The sequence below is a fragment of the Mobula birostris genome, chromosome 23 (genome assembly GCF_030028105.1).
Source record: "Mobula birostris isolate sMobBir1 chromosome 23, sMobBir1.hap1, whole genome shotgun sequence".
Classification (NCBI taxonomy): domain Eukaryota; kingdom Metazoa; phylum Chordata; class Chondrichthyes; order Myliobatiformes; family Myliobatidae; genus Mobula; species Mobula birostris.
This window is the reverse complement of record NC_092392.1, coordinates 13,517,665-13,535,108: the sequence shown is the minus strand read 5'-3', so window position 1 is coordinate 13,535,108 and position 17,444 is coordinate 13,517,665. Positions and strand designations below refer to the sequence as shown.

General features: G+C 42.0%; 1 protein-coding gene across 5 annotated transcripts in view; it reads right to left on the bottom strand.

The window, feature by feature from the left end:
• Positions 1-17,444, bottom strand: part of LOC140187008 (plexin-B2-like) — a 254,710-nt gene that overhangs the window by 99,856 nt on the left and 137,410 nt on the right. For all 5 annotated transcript variants that reach the window (XM_072241869.1, XM_072241873.1, XM_072241870.1 and 2 more), the window contains one exon: positions 4,515-5,637. In XM_072241869.1, the coding sequence (XP_072097970.1) occupies positions 4,515-5,624 (1,110 nt within the window). In that variant the 5' untranslated portion in view covers positions 5,625-5,637. The remainder of the gene's footprint in view (positions 1-4,514; positions 5,638-17,444) is intronic.

Genomic DNA, 17,444 nt, shown 5'->3' with positions numbered 1-17,444 from the left:
AAAATGAATACATCATAAATTCTGGAATCTTTGGAAAAAGATGGATGCTTTGATGGAGCTGAATGATTACAGCTAAAGCTTTATTGATGAAATTGATTAGCCTGAACAGACTGTCATACCAAATGTTAATCTCCTTTCACCATTCTAACCCAACACACCTCAGGTCATCCAGAGAACTCAGCAGCCAGAGGTTGCACATACCATAGTCCACGTAACACGAATATTAAAAATAGAGGGAGCAATAGATCATGTGGTCCCTTAAGCCAACTCCTTCATTCAAAAAGATCGGGGCTGATCCATTCCATGATCCACCTTCTTGCCTGATCCCCATACAGTAAGTATCTTTCAGCATCCAACAACTATTCTGAGTCTTGGATATACTCAGTGACCGAGCATCCTCTAGGATAAATTCTTATGGGTTACAAACCATTCATAAATAAGATCCCCTTCATCTCAAAGAACCTGACTTAGTATCCTGAGACTTGCTTTTAACATCTCTAGCCAGCAGCCTCGCTCAGAGTTTGATGTTTTGTTGAGATCACCTCTTCTAATCTTTAGTGAGAGCCAATCCTAGCCATACATATCACTCCAAGAATCATATCAGTGAATCTACCCTGCATTACCTTCATCAGAAATACTTTGTCCTTTGGGCTCAGACAGCACCTTGCCCTCCACATTTGAGCTCATAACAGCCACGTAAAACAACAGCAGGGTTTGCTTCTCGTTGCAGTCCAATTTCTTTGCAATAAAGGCCAAGGCATTATTTAATTCCAAGCTGCAAACAGAGACTTTATATTACCTGGCAACACACACAAAATGCTGGGAGAGCTAAGCAGGTCAGGCAGCATCTTTAGGAAAAAGTAGTCGACATTTCGAGCTGAGACCCTTTGATAGGACTACTAGTCTCAGCTGGAAATTTCAACCGTACTTTTTTCTCCACCCCCCACACCCCGCCCATAGATGCTGCCTGGCCTGCTGAGTTCCTCCAGCATTTTGTGTTTGTTGCTTGGACTTCCAGCATCTGCAGATTCTCTCTTGATTGTGCCCTCATATTACCTTGCAGGTTCATCACTGAATAGCATTCAGACATGTCAAACTGTCATAACCCTTAAAGATGCTGATTTCGCAAAGCAATTACAATATCAATATCAAATATCTCAAGTGCTATCTTTAATTTAAAGAGTTCCATTTATTTTTGCCTAGGAGTATATTAAATGCACATTTGAATATTATTTTTCTTCATTGTGTAAGCTGCAAAAATAAATTAGCCATACATCAGATTCTTACAACCGACCCCATGAACGCAGGGAATTCTGACTTGCATCTTGCATGCAATTGAGTTGTTTATCTAAAGCAGCTGCTTTGCAACAGTGTTTTTGAAGGTGCATGCACAATAAAATCGGTGACAAAAGACTTGGAGGGCAAAGGCAGGAAAGGGATTCAAGAGAACAGAACAACGCAGCAACACAATTGATTTTCTCTCTTTCTTTCAAATAAACCAATTAATACCAAATAAGCTCTCCCCTTTTCTTTAAATTAACTTACATCTTTCAAATATAATTCAATGTTTTTCTTTCAGGGAGATCTCACTAAGACCTATTGAATACTCAAAGAGTGGAAATGGAGAGGATGTTTTCTGCAGTGGGAGAGTCTAGGACCAGAGGGCACAGCCTCAGAATACAAGGACATCTCTTTACAACAAAGCTGAGGAGGAACACACACAAAATGCTGGAGGAACTCAGCAGGCCAAGCAGTCCTGCCCAATGGTTTCACAGCCCGAAACATCAACAGCATTCTTTTCCATAGATGCTGCCTAGCCTGCTGCGTTCCTCCAGCATTTTGCGTGTGGTGCTCAGATTTCCAGCATCTGTAGATTTTCTCTTGCTTGAGAGATGACGAAGAATTTCTTTAGCCAGTAGGTGGGGAGTCTGTGGAATTCATCAACACGGATGGCTGTACAGAGTATATTTAAAGTGGAGGTTGACAGGTTGACAGGTTCTTAATTGGTTAAGGCATCAAAGGTTGCTGAGAGAAGGCAAGAGATGGGGGTTGAGGGAGATAATAACGCAACATGTTAGAATGGTGGAGCAGACGCGATGGGCCAGATGGCCTAATTCTGCTTCTATGTCTTATGGTCTTATAGTTTTTCAGAAAAGAGCAAAATTCCTCTCTCCATGCCTTTATAATGTCTAGTTTCATAAATGTCCCCAATGACCTCATGCATAATTCTACCGGAGATTCTGAACTCTGTTTTTTATGCTTATTCTCCTCCTTGATCAGGCAAAGTCCCTTTTGCAAATGACACACAATAAATTCATTAATGATATTAATAGATATAATACTGTAGAATAGAGAACAAGTAGACATATGAAACCAGACTGTACATCCTGATATAATAACTAGCAGTGGAACAGAGTCAACGACAGCCACATAAAAAAAACTTTGCAAGTATAAAAATTAAAAACATTTAATGTTAATTTGGTAATATTACTCTTTCATCAAGTGTCATTACTTTCTGATAGCTTTATCTCAGAATGTAGCTTAGAAGGTGCATGAAGCCCAGGAATTTCACAATTAACAATTTGAATTATATGAGATCTTCATACAGATACTGTCTACCGAAAATATTAGTCTTGTGGGCCCAGAGCTCTTCAGCATCGGAAAGGCGCATTCAGGCTGCGAGGGTCATGGCTATATTCCACTGGATGAAAACAAGTGCCTTGGGAAGGGCAGGGCAAGTGATAGAACATGCAGTTAGAACTGGCACAAATCTGATGGGGAGCTCCAAACAAAACATAAAGAAAACCCACCTGCCTCAGACAGCAGCCAATAACAAAAGTATGGTATTTGCTAACTATCACCAAATGCAGACCACAAAACCTCCAGGTAAGGCCTACATCAATACAATCCATTCACACTCTTCACGAGGCTTTAGTTACAAGGCATCAAGGTGTGTGTAGCACACTGTTCAATGTAAATAAGCGCGTCTGATGTCCTCAGGGTTACTTTGCAGAACAAGTCTTTCTAAGTGGGTGATGTACGTGACTGGGTCTCAAATTAAATTGCTTCAGAAAAGCTGTGGATATTTCTTATTAATGGACATTAATGACGTGAAATTATTTCATGTAGAATATAAAATATTTCTGGCCGTGGATTTATAAATATGCATTAGGAAGGGTGGAAGGATGGAGTTGGGGTGTAACATTTCTTGAAAACAAGATAACAGAGATATAAATACTTCTCAAAGTAAGAGTGGTGAATCTGTGGGATTCGCTGTCACAGGCCAAGTCATTGGGTATATTTAAGGCAGAAGTTCCTGATTGGTCAGGGCATGAAGGGATATGGGGAGAAGATAGGAGATTGGGGCTGAGAGGGAAATGGATCAGCCATGATGAAATGGCGGAACAGGCTCAATGGGCCGAATGGCCTAATTCTATTTCTATATCTTATGATCTAATAGAGCGTATCAACACAAGAAAACAGAAACATGAGTAAGCCATCTGTCCCCTCCAACTCATACAGCCATCCAATACAATCATGCTAGATCTGCCGCAGGCCTCAGTCCTTGCTTCTCTTCCCCATGGCTCTCAGTTCCTGATCATTCAAAAACTTATCTACTTCTTTTTTAAACCGTCCCTCAAGCGCAAAGGATCACCATACTTAACAAGAAGAAAATTCTATGGACCTTTGTTTTAAATAACCAAAACTTGATTTTGTAGCTACTGTATACCCCAATGATCGAGGCTACCCCTTGTGGAAATGCCTCAATATCTGCCCTGCATTGCCCCTTTAGGATTTCACAGATTTCCCTTCATTCTTCCAAGCTCCAAAGAATATAGATCCAATGTCGGTTTTGAATGACGGAACAACTTTCTACTCCCAGCAATTGGCCTAGTGAATAGCTAATAATAAATTCAATTCAGGTTTTAAAAGGAAATTGTTTATTAGATACTGACACTAAAGGATTTGTAAAGAGAGCTGTTCCTATCAGGTAGTCACAGACTGAGTGATATAGCAGTCCACTAGCCAGGGTCACTCTTTTCTACATATGATTATTCTATGTTGTTAAGTTTCATTACTTTATAAGTAATTATTTTCCCAGTGCATAGCATAGAGGTAGATCTTGAGACCAGGATGTCCACATTGGACAACGTGGGTTTCAGGACTTCAGACAGTCATCAACTCCTCCAGATTTTACCACTCGCATACGTACTAGTTGCCTTGAACAATGGCCAATTAAGTTATCAGGCCAGCATCTTTGGAAAGTGGAAAGAAACAGGAGCACGTGGGAAAGCACAGAGGAAAAGGTGCAAAGACCACATAGCAGAGAGCCCAATGTTGTAGCTCTATTAGCTGCACCACTCAGCTGTAATGACCAACTTGAGAATGACCCCTATTTACCAACTATAAATTTTAAAAAATAAAGTATTTCAGTACACAACATGCTATGAAACATCGTGAAAAAGTTTTAAATAAAAAAAACACCAAGTAAGTGAATTTTGAGTTCCAGTTACCTTGGTCATCTCTCCTGGACAATTGTTTGCCTGATCAGATTTGTAAGGGTTATAAATGATGTTCTCTTCATCTTGCTTTCCTTGGTGACTATAGCAGATTTCTCTAAATTCTTCAAGTTTTTCATTTATCTGTCTCAAGGAAAACATGCAGAATGCGGAACTTTTTTGGGAGGCTGTTTTTTGGTTACCTCTATTAAACACAGCAAAGAGGATTTTATCCTGTTCAGTCAAAGTCCCATAGTCTCCTGTTTCATTCATGTGTTCAGCGAGATCTTTTCCAGGACTTGTGATGTAGGCAGACTGCACAAGAATAAATTCTCCACACTCCAGGACCATCTCAATGTAAGAATAGTAGTAGGTATCAGAAAGGCAAATACGTGATATGTAGGTTTTCGGTTCATGCTGCAATCCATTTGTTCGAGAAAAAATGAAATAAACAAACTTTTCATGTTTAAAAGAAAATCTGAAGTCATGTCGATACTGTAAATGTGAGTCTGGTTTCACAGTCGAAGTATCTTGAACAAGTTCAAAAAAAACTAACGTATTTATAGGAGAAAGCGTTCTGGTGCTAATTATTGCACTTGAATATGTTGCTTGAGTCTTTCCTACAAAAATCACCTTGGATTTATTATCAGCTTCATCCATGAAGGCTATAAGTCCCACAGTTGAGTCATTACTTGCAACAAATGTAACTTCTCCCCCGTTCACATTTTCATAAATGACTTTACTGATGTTATTCAAATGCCACAGTGAGCAAATCCCTCTGTATATACTTCCACATATTACAAGGCTGTTGTTGGTCTTGTCTATTAAAAGAAGTTTATTGTAATTATCAGTCTTTACTGCAGTTTTGCATTTATCTTCAATTGGTGGGACGCAAGTTGGATCATCATCTTTTGGACCAGTTTTCAATTCCTCTTCCTGTTCGAGTTCGGGCTTCAATTGATAGAGGAAATTCACTGCCCCAAGGTACACTCGCCCAGTGGTGTTATCTACGGCTAAGTGGAGCAGCTTTGTGGCACTGTTAAATTTATCATATCCTTCAATCCCACACTTCAAATATGTGCTCAAGACTCCAAATGCACACAACATCCAAGTCCAAGGTGACATTTCTAAAACCGAACTGCAAAAAAAAACACAAATATAAATACAAATATGCACATTAATATTTCTTTCTATTCCAAATATATAAATTATTGTCCAAGTGTCCAATCTGCTCAAAGATATATATGTTGACTTCATTAGTGGAAAAGTATGATAACAAATAGAATAAAATGTAGCAGTCATCTGATTTTGCAATTATTTAACTGAGATTGTTTTGAGACCAGATTGTTCGGAGTGTAATACAATAAAATGAAGGCAAAAATTGAATAAATTGGATTACTGTATCATAATTAGATCAATAACAAATTTCATTTGATCAATCTAAAGCCCAATGATCTATTCAGTCTACATTTTAAACATTATAAATATTTATTCACAGAAAGAACAACCATCCCAAACTCTATTAATTTGGATAAGAACGTAAGTTATAGGAGTAGAATGAGTCCATTTGGCCCATCAAGTCTGCTCCACCATTTCATCATGGCTGATCCATTTTTTCTCTCAGCCCCAATCTCTTGCCTTCTCCATATATCCCTTCATGCCCTGACCAATCAGGAATCTATCAATCTCTACCTTAAATATACATATAGACATGACCTCCTCAGCTGCCTGTGGCAACAAATTCCACAGATTCACTACTCCCTGGCTAAAGAAATTCCTCCTCATCTCCATTCTAAAACAACACCTCTCTATTCTGAGGCTTTGTCCTCTGGTCTTAGACACTCCCACCATAGGAAATATCCTCTCCACCTCCACTCTATCAAGGTCTTTTACCATTCAATAGGTTTCAATTAGGTCACCCCTCATTTTTCTCAATTAGATAGATAGATAGATATACTTTATTAATCCTGAGGGAAATTTAGTTTCGTTACAGCCGCACCAACCAAGAATAGAGCGTAAATGTAGCAATACAAAAAACTCCAACAATCAAACACCAAAATGCAAACTATGTCAGATGGAAAATAAGCCCAGGACCAGTCTATTGGCTCAGGGTGTCTGACCCTCCACGGGAGGAGCTGCACGTTCGATGGCCACAGGCAGGAACGACCTCCCGTGCCGCCGAGTGTTGTATCACGGTGGAATGTGGCCGAAGTCCCACAGTAAAAAGTTCAATATCCAGTCTGCAAACACGTTCCTCGATCATAATATACCCCGGATTGCACCATCCGTTGTTAGCCAGAACAGTAAGCACCCAACTCCTTTACGCTTACCGCTCTCAGTGCACTTCCGGTCAGCCGGAACGGTATTACCCACCGAACTCCTCTTCTCCAAAAGTCTCTGTTGTTTCGACCCGGTCCTCCTTCCAGTGAATACAGGCCCAGGGCCATCAAACTCTCTTCATACGACAAGCCTTTCAATCCCGGAATCATTTTCGTGAACCACCTTTCAACCCACTCCAGTTTCAGCATATCATTTCTAAGATAAGGGACCCAAAACTATTCATGATACTGTAAGTGAGGCCTCACTTATTCCACATATCTCCACATGGTTTTACACCACCTGGACAACACAAACACCTGTGTCAGGATGCCGTTCATCGACTATAGCTCAGCATTTAATACCATCATTCCCACAATCCTGATTGAGAAGTTGCAGGACCTGGGCCTCTGTACCTCCCTCTGCAATTAGATCCTCAACTTCCTAACCAGAAGACACAATCTGTGCAGATCGTAATAACATATCCTCCCTGCTGACAATTAACACTGACGCACCTCAGGGGAGTGTGCTTAGCCCACTGCTCTACTCTCTATATACACATAACCAGACATCTCACCCTGCAAAAACTCATTTCAGGGAAGTAGCACCATCAATTTGCGGGAGAATTCCGGGAGAAGTGGGATGTCCGCAATAGAGTAGCTCCTTAGCAGCTGGTCAGCTAGTTTAAATAATGTTAGCTATGCTAATAAACGAATGACACCTGTTAAACTCACCTCAACATGTCTTTTACAGTCTTAACCCACCATGGGCAATAGAAAAGTCACTGTTGCAAACAGTGCAGCGAGCAACATTGTCATTATTTTGACCCCTATTAGGCAGGGGTACACTTCAGTGTAGTCTGGGGTGACGTACGTCTTATATTTTCTTTTTTTGGAACACTCTGCCACTCTGACTTTTTTTGGAACTCTCTCGCTCTTGCTCTCTCTCTCTCTCTCTCTCGCTCTTGCTCTCTCGTGCTTGCTTTCACGCTCTTGCTCTGGCTCTTGCGCTCTCTCTCACGTGGTCGCTCTCCCTTGCGCTCACTTTCTCTCTCTCTCTCGCTTGCTTTCTCGTTCTCTCTCTCGCACTTGCTTTCTTGCTCTTGCGCTCACTCTCTCGCGCATTCTCTCACACTCGCTCTCATAAAAATCAATTTCCGGGACATTGTATATAATTTGCGGGCATCAGGGGGCCACTATTAATATGCGGGAGACTCCCGGAACTTCCGGGAGAGGTGGGATGGCTGCATAACTGTGTGGCTAGGCACAGCTCAAATACCATCTATAAATTTGCTGACGATACAACCATTGTTGGTAGAATCTCAGGTGCTGATGAGAGGGCATTCAGGAGTGAGATATGCCAACTAGTGGAATGGTGCCACAGCAACAACCTGGCACTCAATGTCAGTAAGACGAAAGAGCTGATTGTGGACTTCAGGAAGGGTAAGATGAAAGAACACATACCAATCCTCATAGAGGGATCAGAAGTGGAGAGAGTGAGCAGTATCTGAAGGATCTAACCTGGTCCCAACATATCAATGTAGTTATAAAGAAGGCAAGACAGCGGCTATACTTTATTAGGAGTTTGAAGAGATTTGGCATGTCAACAAATATACTCAAAGACTTTATAGTTGTACCATGGACAGCATTCTGACAGGCTGCATCACTGTCTGGTATGGAGGGGCTACTGCACAGGACCAAAAGAAGCTGCAGAGGATTATAAATCTAGTCAGCTCCATCTTGGGTACTAGCCTACAAAGTACCCAGGACATCTTCAAGGAGTGGTGCCTCAGAAAGGCAGCGTCCGTTATTAAGGACCCCCACCAATCAAGACGTGCCCTCTTCTCATCGTTACAATAGGAAGGAGGTACAGAAGCCTGAAGACACACACTCAGCAATTCTGGAACAGCCTTTTCCCCTCTGCCACCTGATTCCCAAATGGACATTGAACCCTTGGACACTATCTCACTTTTTAAAAAAAGTATAGAGTATTTCTGTTTTATGCACATTTTTTAATCTATTTAATATACACATACTATAATTGATTGATTTATTATTATATATTTTTTCTTCTTATAGATTATGTATTGCATTGAACTGCTGTTGCTAAGTTAACAAATTTCATGTCTCACGCCGGTGAGAATAAACCTGATTCTGACTTTGTAATGTCTCAATGTTACATCCTTGCTTTTATATTCTCAAATAACACCAGCATAGAAGGAAGCCTAACGTAGGGTCAGAGTACTACAGCACAGAAACAATCCCTTCAGCCCTTCCAGTCCATGCTGACCTATTCTCCCTCACCCTGTCAACCTGCACCTAGTCCTCTGCACCCCTCCTATCAATATTGAAATTGAACCTGCATCCACTACTTCTGCTGGCAGCTTATACCAGCCTCTGAGTGAAAAGTCCCCCATTATGTTCCCCTTGAACATTTCACTCTTAATCCATGACCTCAAGTTCCAGATTTGCCCAACCTCAATGAAAAAAGTCTGCTTGCATTCACCCTGTCTAAGGCATGCATAATTTTATATACCTCTATCAAATTTCCCCTCATGCTCCCACGCTCCAGGGAATCAAGTTCTAACCTGTTCAAACGTTCTCTTTAACTCAGGTCCTCAAGACCCTGCAACACCTTTGTGAATTTTCTCTGCACTCTTTCAACTTATTGATATCTTTCCTTTAGTGAGCTGACCAGAACTACACACAATATTCCAAATTAGACCATATTAATGTCTTATACAGCATCAACATAACATTCCAATTCCTGTACTCAATATCAGAATCAGGTTTGATTTATGAAGGCCAATGTGCTGATAGCTCTCTTTATGACCCCATCTACCTATGACACTACTTACAAGAAATTATGGGCCTGTATTCCCAGATCCTGCTATTCTACCACACTTCTCAGTGCACTACTGTTCACCGTGCAAGTTCTAACATGGTTTGTCCTCCCAAAGTGCAACATCTCACACATGTCTGAATTAAATTTCATCCACCATTTTTTCAGCCTATTTTTTTCTGCTGGTCAAGATCCTGCTGCAAGCTTTAAGATTCCTCCTTACTGTCCACTATGCATCCAATCTTGGGAGTCATCTACAAACTTGGTGATCTGATTTACCACCTAATCATCCAGGTAGTTGATATAGATGACAAACAACAACAGACCCAGCATCGATCCCTGCAGCACACGACTAATCACAGGTCTCCAGTTACAGAGAAGCAACCATTTACTACCACCCTTTGGCTTTTCCCATGAAGCTACTGCTGAACCCAATTTACTCCCACATCCTGAATGCCAAGTGACTGAATCATCTTGATCAATCTCACATGTGGGACCTTGTCAAACATATCAAGTTAAACAGTAGCATGATTAAAAGCTCCTAACATGGAATTCATAGCTGATTGGCTGGTCTTTTGAAAAGCCAAAGGTCCATAGGCCAGTCCTCATTATTGGGTCGAAAGTGGAGAAGGCCAGTAGCTTTAAATCTCTTGGCGTCAATGTATTAGAGAGTCTGCTCTGGGACCAGCACATAAGTGTTATCACGAAGAAGACACAACAGCACCTCTACTTTCTACTTACATCAGATTCAAAATGTCACCAGAAACTTTGACAAACTTCTTTAGATGTACAGTGGAGAGTATCCTGACTGGTTGCATCATGGGCTGAAATGAAAATGCCAATGCCCAGGAACGTAAAAGAAGTGGTGGATACAGCCCAGTCCATTACAAGCAAAACCCTCCCCACCAGTGAGTATGTTCATATGGAGTGCTGTCACAAGAAAGCAGCATCCCTCAAAGTCCACCACAGAAGTTTTCAGTCCCACACCACAAGATTCAGAAACAGTTACTGTATTACCCTACACCCATCAGGCTTTATATCTTTTCTGTTGTCTGCTTTAGCTGGGGCACCAACTTAAAACAAAACATGATTTAAATACAGTATGAGACCCCACTTTGTGCTCTCTTCACCAAATTCAGCAATCTGGAAGGATTAAATGCCTGGCCTGGAACAGTGCTAGTGATTTGAACTACCAAGGTGCCTGAATGCTCTGCTTTGAATTTGTTAGTGAAGCACATCCTTCTACACTACCTAACATTGATTAAATCCACCCCTAATTACAGTTTTTTCTTCTGCTTCTAAGCAATGCATGTAAAAGCATTAGTGCAAGATTCACACTTTTCAAAAGGGAAGAGGATAAACAGAGGAATGAACATTGACTTCCCTAACTTCCGTTAATGCCCCACCTCCCCTTCGTCCCCCATCCGTTATCTATTTACAGGTGTCCCCCGCTTTTTGAACGTTCGCTTTATGAAACTTCACTGTTACAAAAGACCTACATTAGTTCCCTGTTTTCGCTAACAGAAGGTGTTTTCACTGTTATGAAAAAAGGCAGCGCGCGCCCCGAGCAGCCGCTCCTCCCCCGGATTCGGAACGGCATTCTAGCCAGCATTGCTTAAACACGTGCCTGTGAGCATCCATTTGCAAGATGAGTTCTAAGGTATCAGAAAAGCCTGAAAGAGCTCGTAAGGGTGTTACATTTAGCGTAAAACTAGACATAATTAAGCGTTTCGATCGTGGTGAACGAAGCAAGGACAAAGTGAGTTTGGCTTGTGGAAGTTGACGAAGATGATGTTGAAGAGGTTTTGGCATTCCATGACCAAGAACTGATAGATGAAGAGCTGATGCAATTGGAAGAGGAAAGGATAACAATCAAAACTAAATGCAGTAGCGAACGGACCAAAAGTGAAGTCATCCAGGAACTGAACATGAAGCAACTGCGTGAGATTTTCGCTGCAATGATAAAGTACGACTTTAATTTTGAAAGGGTACATTGGTTTAGGGCATATTTGCAGGATGGTTTGAGTGCTTACAAAGAACTGTATGATCTAAAAATGCGTGAGGCTCAGCAGTCAAGCAAGCCTTCCAATCAGCCACAGCAGACGACGAACCTTGACCTTCAACATCGAGGCAGGCAATCATAGAAGATGACCTGCCTGCCCTGATCGATGAGATGACACCCCAGTGTCACACCACCCCAACCCCCCGGCCGCGGACAGATACCAATCCGTGGAGAATGCAGCGGTAGCCGAGACGCACCCAGCACATCTTTAAGAAAAAAGGCAAAATAAACAAGCTAATTAATTAGGTGCCGCCCGGCACGTAAATGTCGGCCCAGATCAGAGGCGATTGCCGATTGCAAACACAAAATAATCTGCAGATGCTGGGGTCAAAGCAACACTCACACACGCTGGAGGAACTCAGCAGGTCGGGCAGCATACGTGGAAAAGATCGGTCGACGTTTCCAGCCGGAACCCTTCGTGCCGATTGTGTCGCGTCTGATCTGGGCCAAAATTTATGTGCCGAGCGGCACCTAATTAATTAGCTTGTTTGTTTCGGCTTTTTTTTCTTAAAGATGTGCTGGGTGCGTCCCGGCTACCGCTGTACCCCTGCATGCTTCGCGGATCGGTATCGGTTCGCTGCCTGGAGGGTGGGGACCACTGCACCACCCCAACTTCTGACAACTCAGCCCAACACACCATCATCAGTGTGCTCGGCGCTGTCTTCCCAATTCCGGTAAGTGATACTACACTGTACATACATTATTTCTACTTTATATAGGCTGTGTATTTTTACATGTTATTTGGTATGATAGGCAGCTTCATAGCTTAAAGGTAACTGGAGAGCGCTTGCGCCGTGTTTTTGCCGAGAGCGCTTGCGTGAGATTTTTGCTACGGAGAACAGTGCAGCAATGATTGTGGAAAAGTATTTCTACTTTATATAGGCTGTGTATTCATCATAACATTCCTGCTTTTACTATATGTTACTGTTATTTTAGGCTTTATGTGTTATTTGGCATGATTTGGTAGGTAATTTCTGGGTCTGCGAAAGCTCACAAATTTTTCCCATATAAATTAATGGTAATTGCTTCTTCGCTTTACGACATTCTGGCTTACGAACCGTTTCATAGGAACACTCTACCTTCGGGTGGCGGGGGAAACCTGTATTAACCTTAAGGAAGTAGCCCAAGAAATAGTGGATGCATTAGTGATAATTTTTCAAAACTCGTTAGATTCTGGACTAGTTCCTGAGGATTGGAGGGTGGCTAATGTAACCCCACTTTTTAAAAAAGGAGGGAGAGAGAAACCGGGGAATTATAGACCGGTTAGCCTAACGTCGGTGGTGGGGAAACTGCTGGAGTCAGTTATCAAAGATGTGATAACAGCACATTTGGAAAACGGTGAAATCATCGGACAAAGTCAGCATGGATTTGTGAAAGGAAAATCATGTCTGACGAATCTCATAGAATTTTTTGAGGATGTAACTAGTAGAGTGGATAGGGAGAACCAGTGGATGTGGTATATTTGGATTTTCAAAAGGCTTTTGACAAGGTCCCACACAGGAGATTAGTGTGCAAACTTAAAGCACACGGTATTGGGGGTAAGGTATTGATGTGGATAGAGAATTGGTTAGCAGACAGGAAGCAAAGAGTGGGAATAAACGGGACCTTTTCAGAATGGCAGGCAGTGACTAGTGGGGTCCCGCAAGGCTCAGTGCTGGGACCCCAGTTGTTTACAATATATATTAATGACTTGGATGAGGGAATTAAATGCAGCATCTCCAAGTTTGCAGATGACACGAAGCTGGGCGGCAGTGTTAGCTGTGAGGAGGATGCTAAGAGGATGCAGGGTGACTTGGATAGGTTGGGTGAGTGAGCAAATTCCTGGCAGATGCAATTTAATGTGGATAAATGTGAAGTTATCCACTTTGGTGGCAAAAATAGGAAAACAGATTATTATCTGAATGGTGGCTGATTAGGAAAAGGGGAGGTGCAACGAGACCTGGGTGTCATTATACACCAGTCATTGAAAGTGGGCATGCAGGTACAGCAGGTGGCGAAAAAGGCAAATGGTATGCTGGCATTTATAGCAAGAGGATTCGAGTACAGGAGCGGGGAGGTACTACTGCAGTTGTACAAGGCCTTGGTGAGACCACACCTGGAGTATTGTGTGCAGTTTTGGTCCCCTAATCTGAGGAAAGACATCCTTGCCATAGAGGGAGTACAAAGAAGGTTCACCAGATTGATTCCTGGGATGGCAGGACTTTCATATGAAGAAAGACTGGATGAACTGGGCTTGTACTCGTTGGAATTTAGAAGATTGAGGGGGGATCTGATTGAAACGTATAAGATCCTAAAGGGATTGGACTGGCTAGATGCAGAAAGATTGTTCCCGATGTTGGGAAGTCCAGAACGAGGGGGTCACAGTTTGAGGATAAAGGCGAAGCCTTTTAGGACTGAGATTAGGAAAAACTTCTTCACACAGAGAGTGGTGAATCTGTGGAATTCTCTGCCACAGGAAACAGTTGAGGCCGGTTCATTGGCTATATTTAAGAGGGAGTTAGATATGGCCCTTGTGGCTAGGGGGATCAGCGGGTACGGAGGGAAGGCTGGTGCAGGGTTCTGAGTTGGATGATCAGCCATGATCATAATAAATGGCGGTGCAGGCTCAAAGGGCTGAATGGCCTACTCCTGCACCTATTTTCTATGTTTCTATGTTTCTATTATTAGGCCCCCCCTCTCTCTCTCCTGTTTCTCCCTCTGTCCCTCTCGCTATGCTCTTTGCCCATCCTCTGGGCTTCCCCTCTCCACCTTTCTTTCTCCCTAGGCCTCCCATCCCATGATCCTCTCATACTCCTTTTGCCAATCAACTTACCAGCTATTAGCTCCATCCCTCCCCTCCTGTCTTCTCCTATCATTTCAAATCTCCCCCTCCCCCTCCCACTTTCAAAACTCTTACTATCTCTTCTTTCAGTTAGTCCTGACGAAGGGTCTCGGCCCGAAACGTCAACTGTACCTCTTCCTAGAGATGCTGCCTGGCCTGCTGTGTTCACCAACATTTTTTATGTGCGTTGCTTGAAATTCCAGCATCTGCAGATTTCCTCATGTTTGCGAGGATAAACAGAGGAACTGATAAACAGTAAGGGGCAAGGTATGAAACTGTTACTGATCTGTGCAGCACCATCCCCACTGGATTGGAAGATGCAATTTTCAAAAAATCCATTCTCTTCCAAAGAACCAATTTGTGTTAATAAAAAACAATTCTGCAGGACTATGAGAGTGTTAATTTGAAAAGCTGTAGAGCTTTAAATAGAAGAGAACTGCTCAGACACAATACCATAACAAGATAAAACCCCTCATATATAAAAGACTGTTTCATTGCAGCATCAGGAAACACATTCAGCATGTACTTTTTTTTTAAAAAACAACCAGATGTCAACTGATTTTAATTTAATACACCTTTAACAGGGATTTAAAGATGTTGAATTCTGCTGATTCAGAACAAGAGCCAATTTGCTCTGGTACAGAAGCATCACATGATTTGCTTTAGCCACTTTGCATCCTTATGACAAACACCAGGAAGTATTTCTGGAAAAATGGCCAAAATGTCCTGCGATGTTAAAAAAAAATGTAACATAAAATCCAGCATGAGGAACTCATTTGGCCCATTGTGCTCGAAAGAGCAGTTAATCTCACTTTTGCCTCAGTAGTGCAAATGTTTTCTCTTCAATTAATTTCAATTTGAAAGTTACTATTCCACTTTCTTCCCTTAAAATTATTCGATTTTGAACACTTCTGAACATCCCTCAACTTACTTTACTTTAAACAATGACCCTAGACAGTCAGCCTAATGCAAATTAAGTTTCTCAGTTCTAGTAAAGCTACTTCATCTGTAAAGCCTTATGGGGGGGGGGGGGGGGATTGATAAATTCGTGGCCTAAGGTAGAAGGTGTCGATTTTAGAAAACCTAGCACATTTATTTTTCAACATAGTCCCCTCCTACACTTACACATTTAGTCCAGCGGTCCTGTAGCATACAGATCTTGGACCTCCAGAAAGTGTCCACAGTAGGGGTGATTGATAGGTTTGTGGCCTAAGGTAGAAGGAGATGAGTTATACAGCTCTCGTTATATGCACATGCAGTTCAACTCTTTGAGTGATTATGCAGAAAGTTTGAGGTTAATAACTCATCGGGGGTGATTACTAAGTTCATGGCCTATGGTAGAAGCAGATGAGTTACTACCCAAACTTTCTGCATAATCACTCAAAGAGTTAAACTGCATGGCATATAATGCGAGCTGCATAACTCATCTCCTTCTACCCTAGGCCATGAACTTATCAATCACCCATCTGTGGACACTTTCTGGAGATCCAAGATCTGTATGCTCCACGACTGCTGGACTAAATGTGTAAATGTAGGAGGGGACTATGTTGAAAAATAAATGTGTTAGGTTTTCTAAAATTGATGCCTTCTACCTTAGGCCACAAACTTATCAATCACCCCTCGGAGCATCATTTCTTTATTGTACTTCTCTGAATTGGGCCCAACATTTCAGCTGGTAATTTTAAAAAGCTTACTGTAACTTTGCTTTTGTACTCCATTGTTCATTTTGTGCCATGCCATATAACGTAGGCAATCGTGATCGTTCCACTTGTCCTTGGCAAATGTTTCGACAGAAGTGATTTGCCATTGCTTCCTTCTAGGCAGTGTTTTTACAAGAGAGTGACTCTATACATTATTAATACTGGTCAGAAATTGTCTGCCTGGTTTCAGTGGTCGCATAACCAGGACTTGTGATCTGCACCAGCTGCATCCATCCATCCATCATCAAAGATCTTCACCACCCAGGCCATGCTCTTTTCTCACTGCTGCCATTAAGTAGAAGGTGCAAGTCCGTCAGGACTCAAACCACCTGGTTCAAGAACAGTAACTACCCCTTAACCAGCAGGCTCTTGAACAAAAGGGGATAACTACACTCATTTTATTTCTGGTGTTCCTACAACTGATGGTCTCACTTTTAAGGACTCTTTGCCTTATTATTTCATGCTACTGATTTATATTTACATTTCAACAGTTTGTCATTCATTGATCCTGTTTACAGTTACTGTTCTATAAATTTGCCTGCAGGAAAAAGAATCTCAGAGCTGTATGAAGTCTAATAATAAGATTTACAGAACTTTAAACTTTGAACTCCCATGGCTTCACAGGACCCTGATCAGGGGTGGGGAGTGGGGGGGGGGGGTGCTAAGCAGGTACTACACCTTGCCCAACGGTGATCTGCAGGCTAGCAGTGAGGAGGAGTACCTTCCACCTTTGCTGGAGATGCATCTCCACCCAGCCACTCTGAACCTGCTTTAAAAGCCAACATCTCACTACACCTTCTGTGCAGGATCCCTAACCCAAGCTGCTGGGAACAAGCTTATAATTCAGTGAGTTATATCAATACAGATAGGACACTCAATCCTGCACCAACTTAAAATTGTATTATTCACTCTGTACTACCGTACTTCCTTCTTTCTACTTCAGTGCATCATCTCACATTGTGTCCATGGCATATTTACCTGTTTTAGTCAGTTCACCTTCTCCAAAGGTTTGTTACTGTGCAACATTTGAGCTTTGGGTCATCAGCAAACTGGAAATTATAGCATGTGCTCAGAGGCACAAGTCATTAAAAAAAACTTTATGTCCTCTGAATATCACCAAAATCATCTTACTTTATCTCTGAGCTAATTTTGTATTTATGCTGGAACTACCTCTTTAACCAACCCCGCCACTGCACCATGTCTCT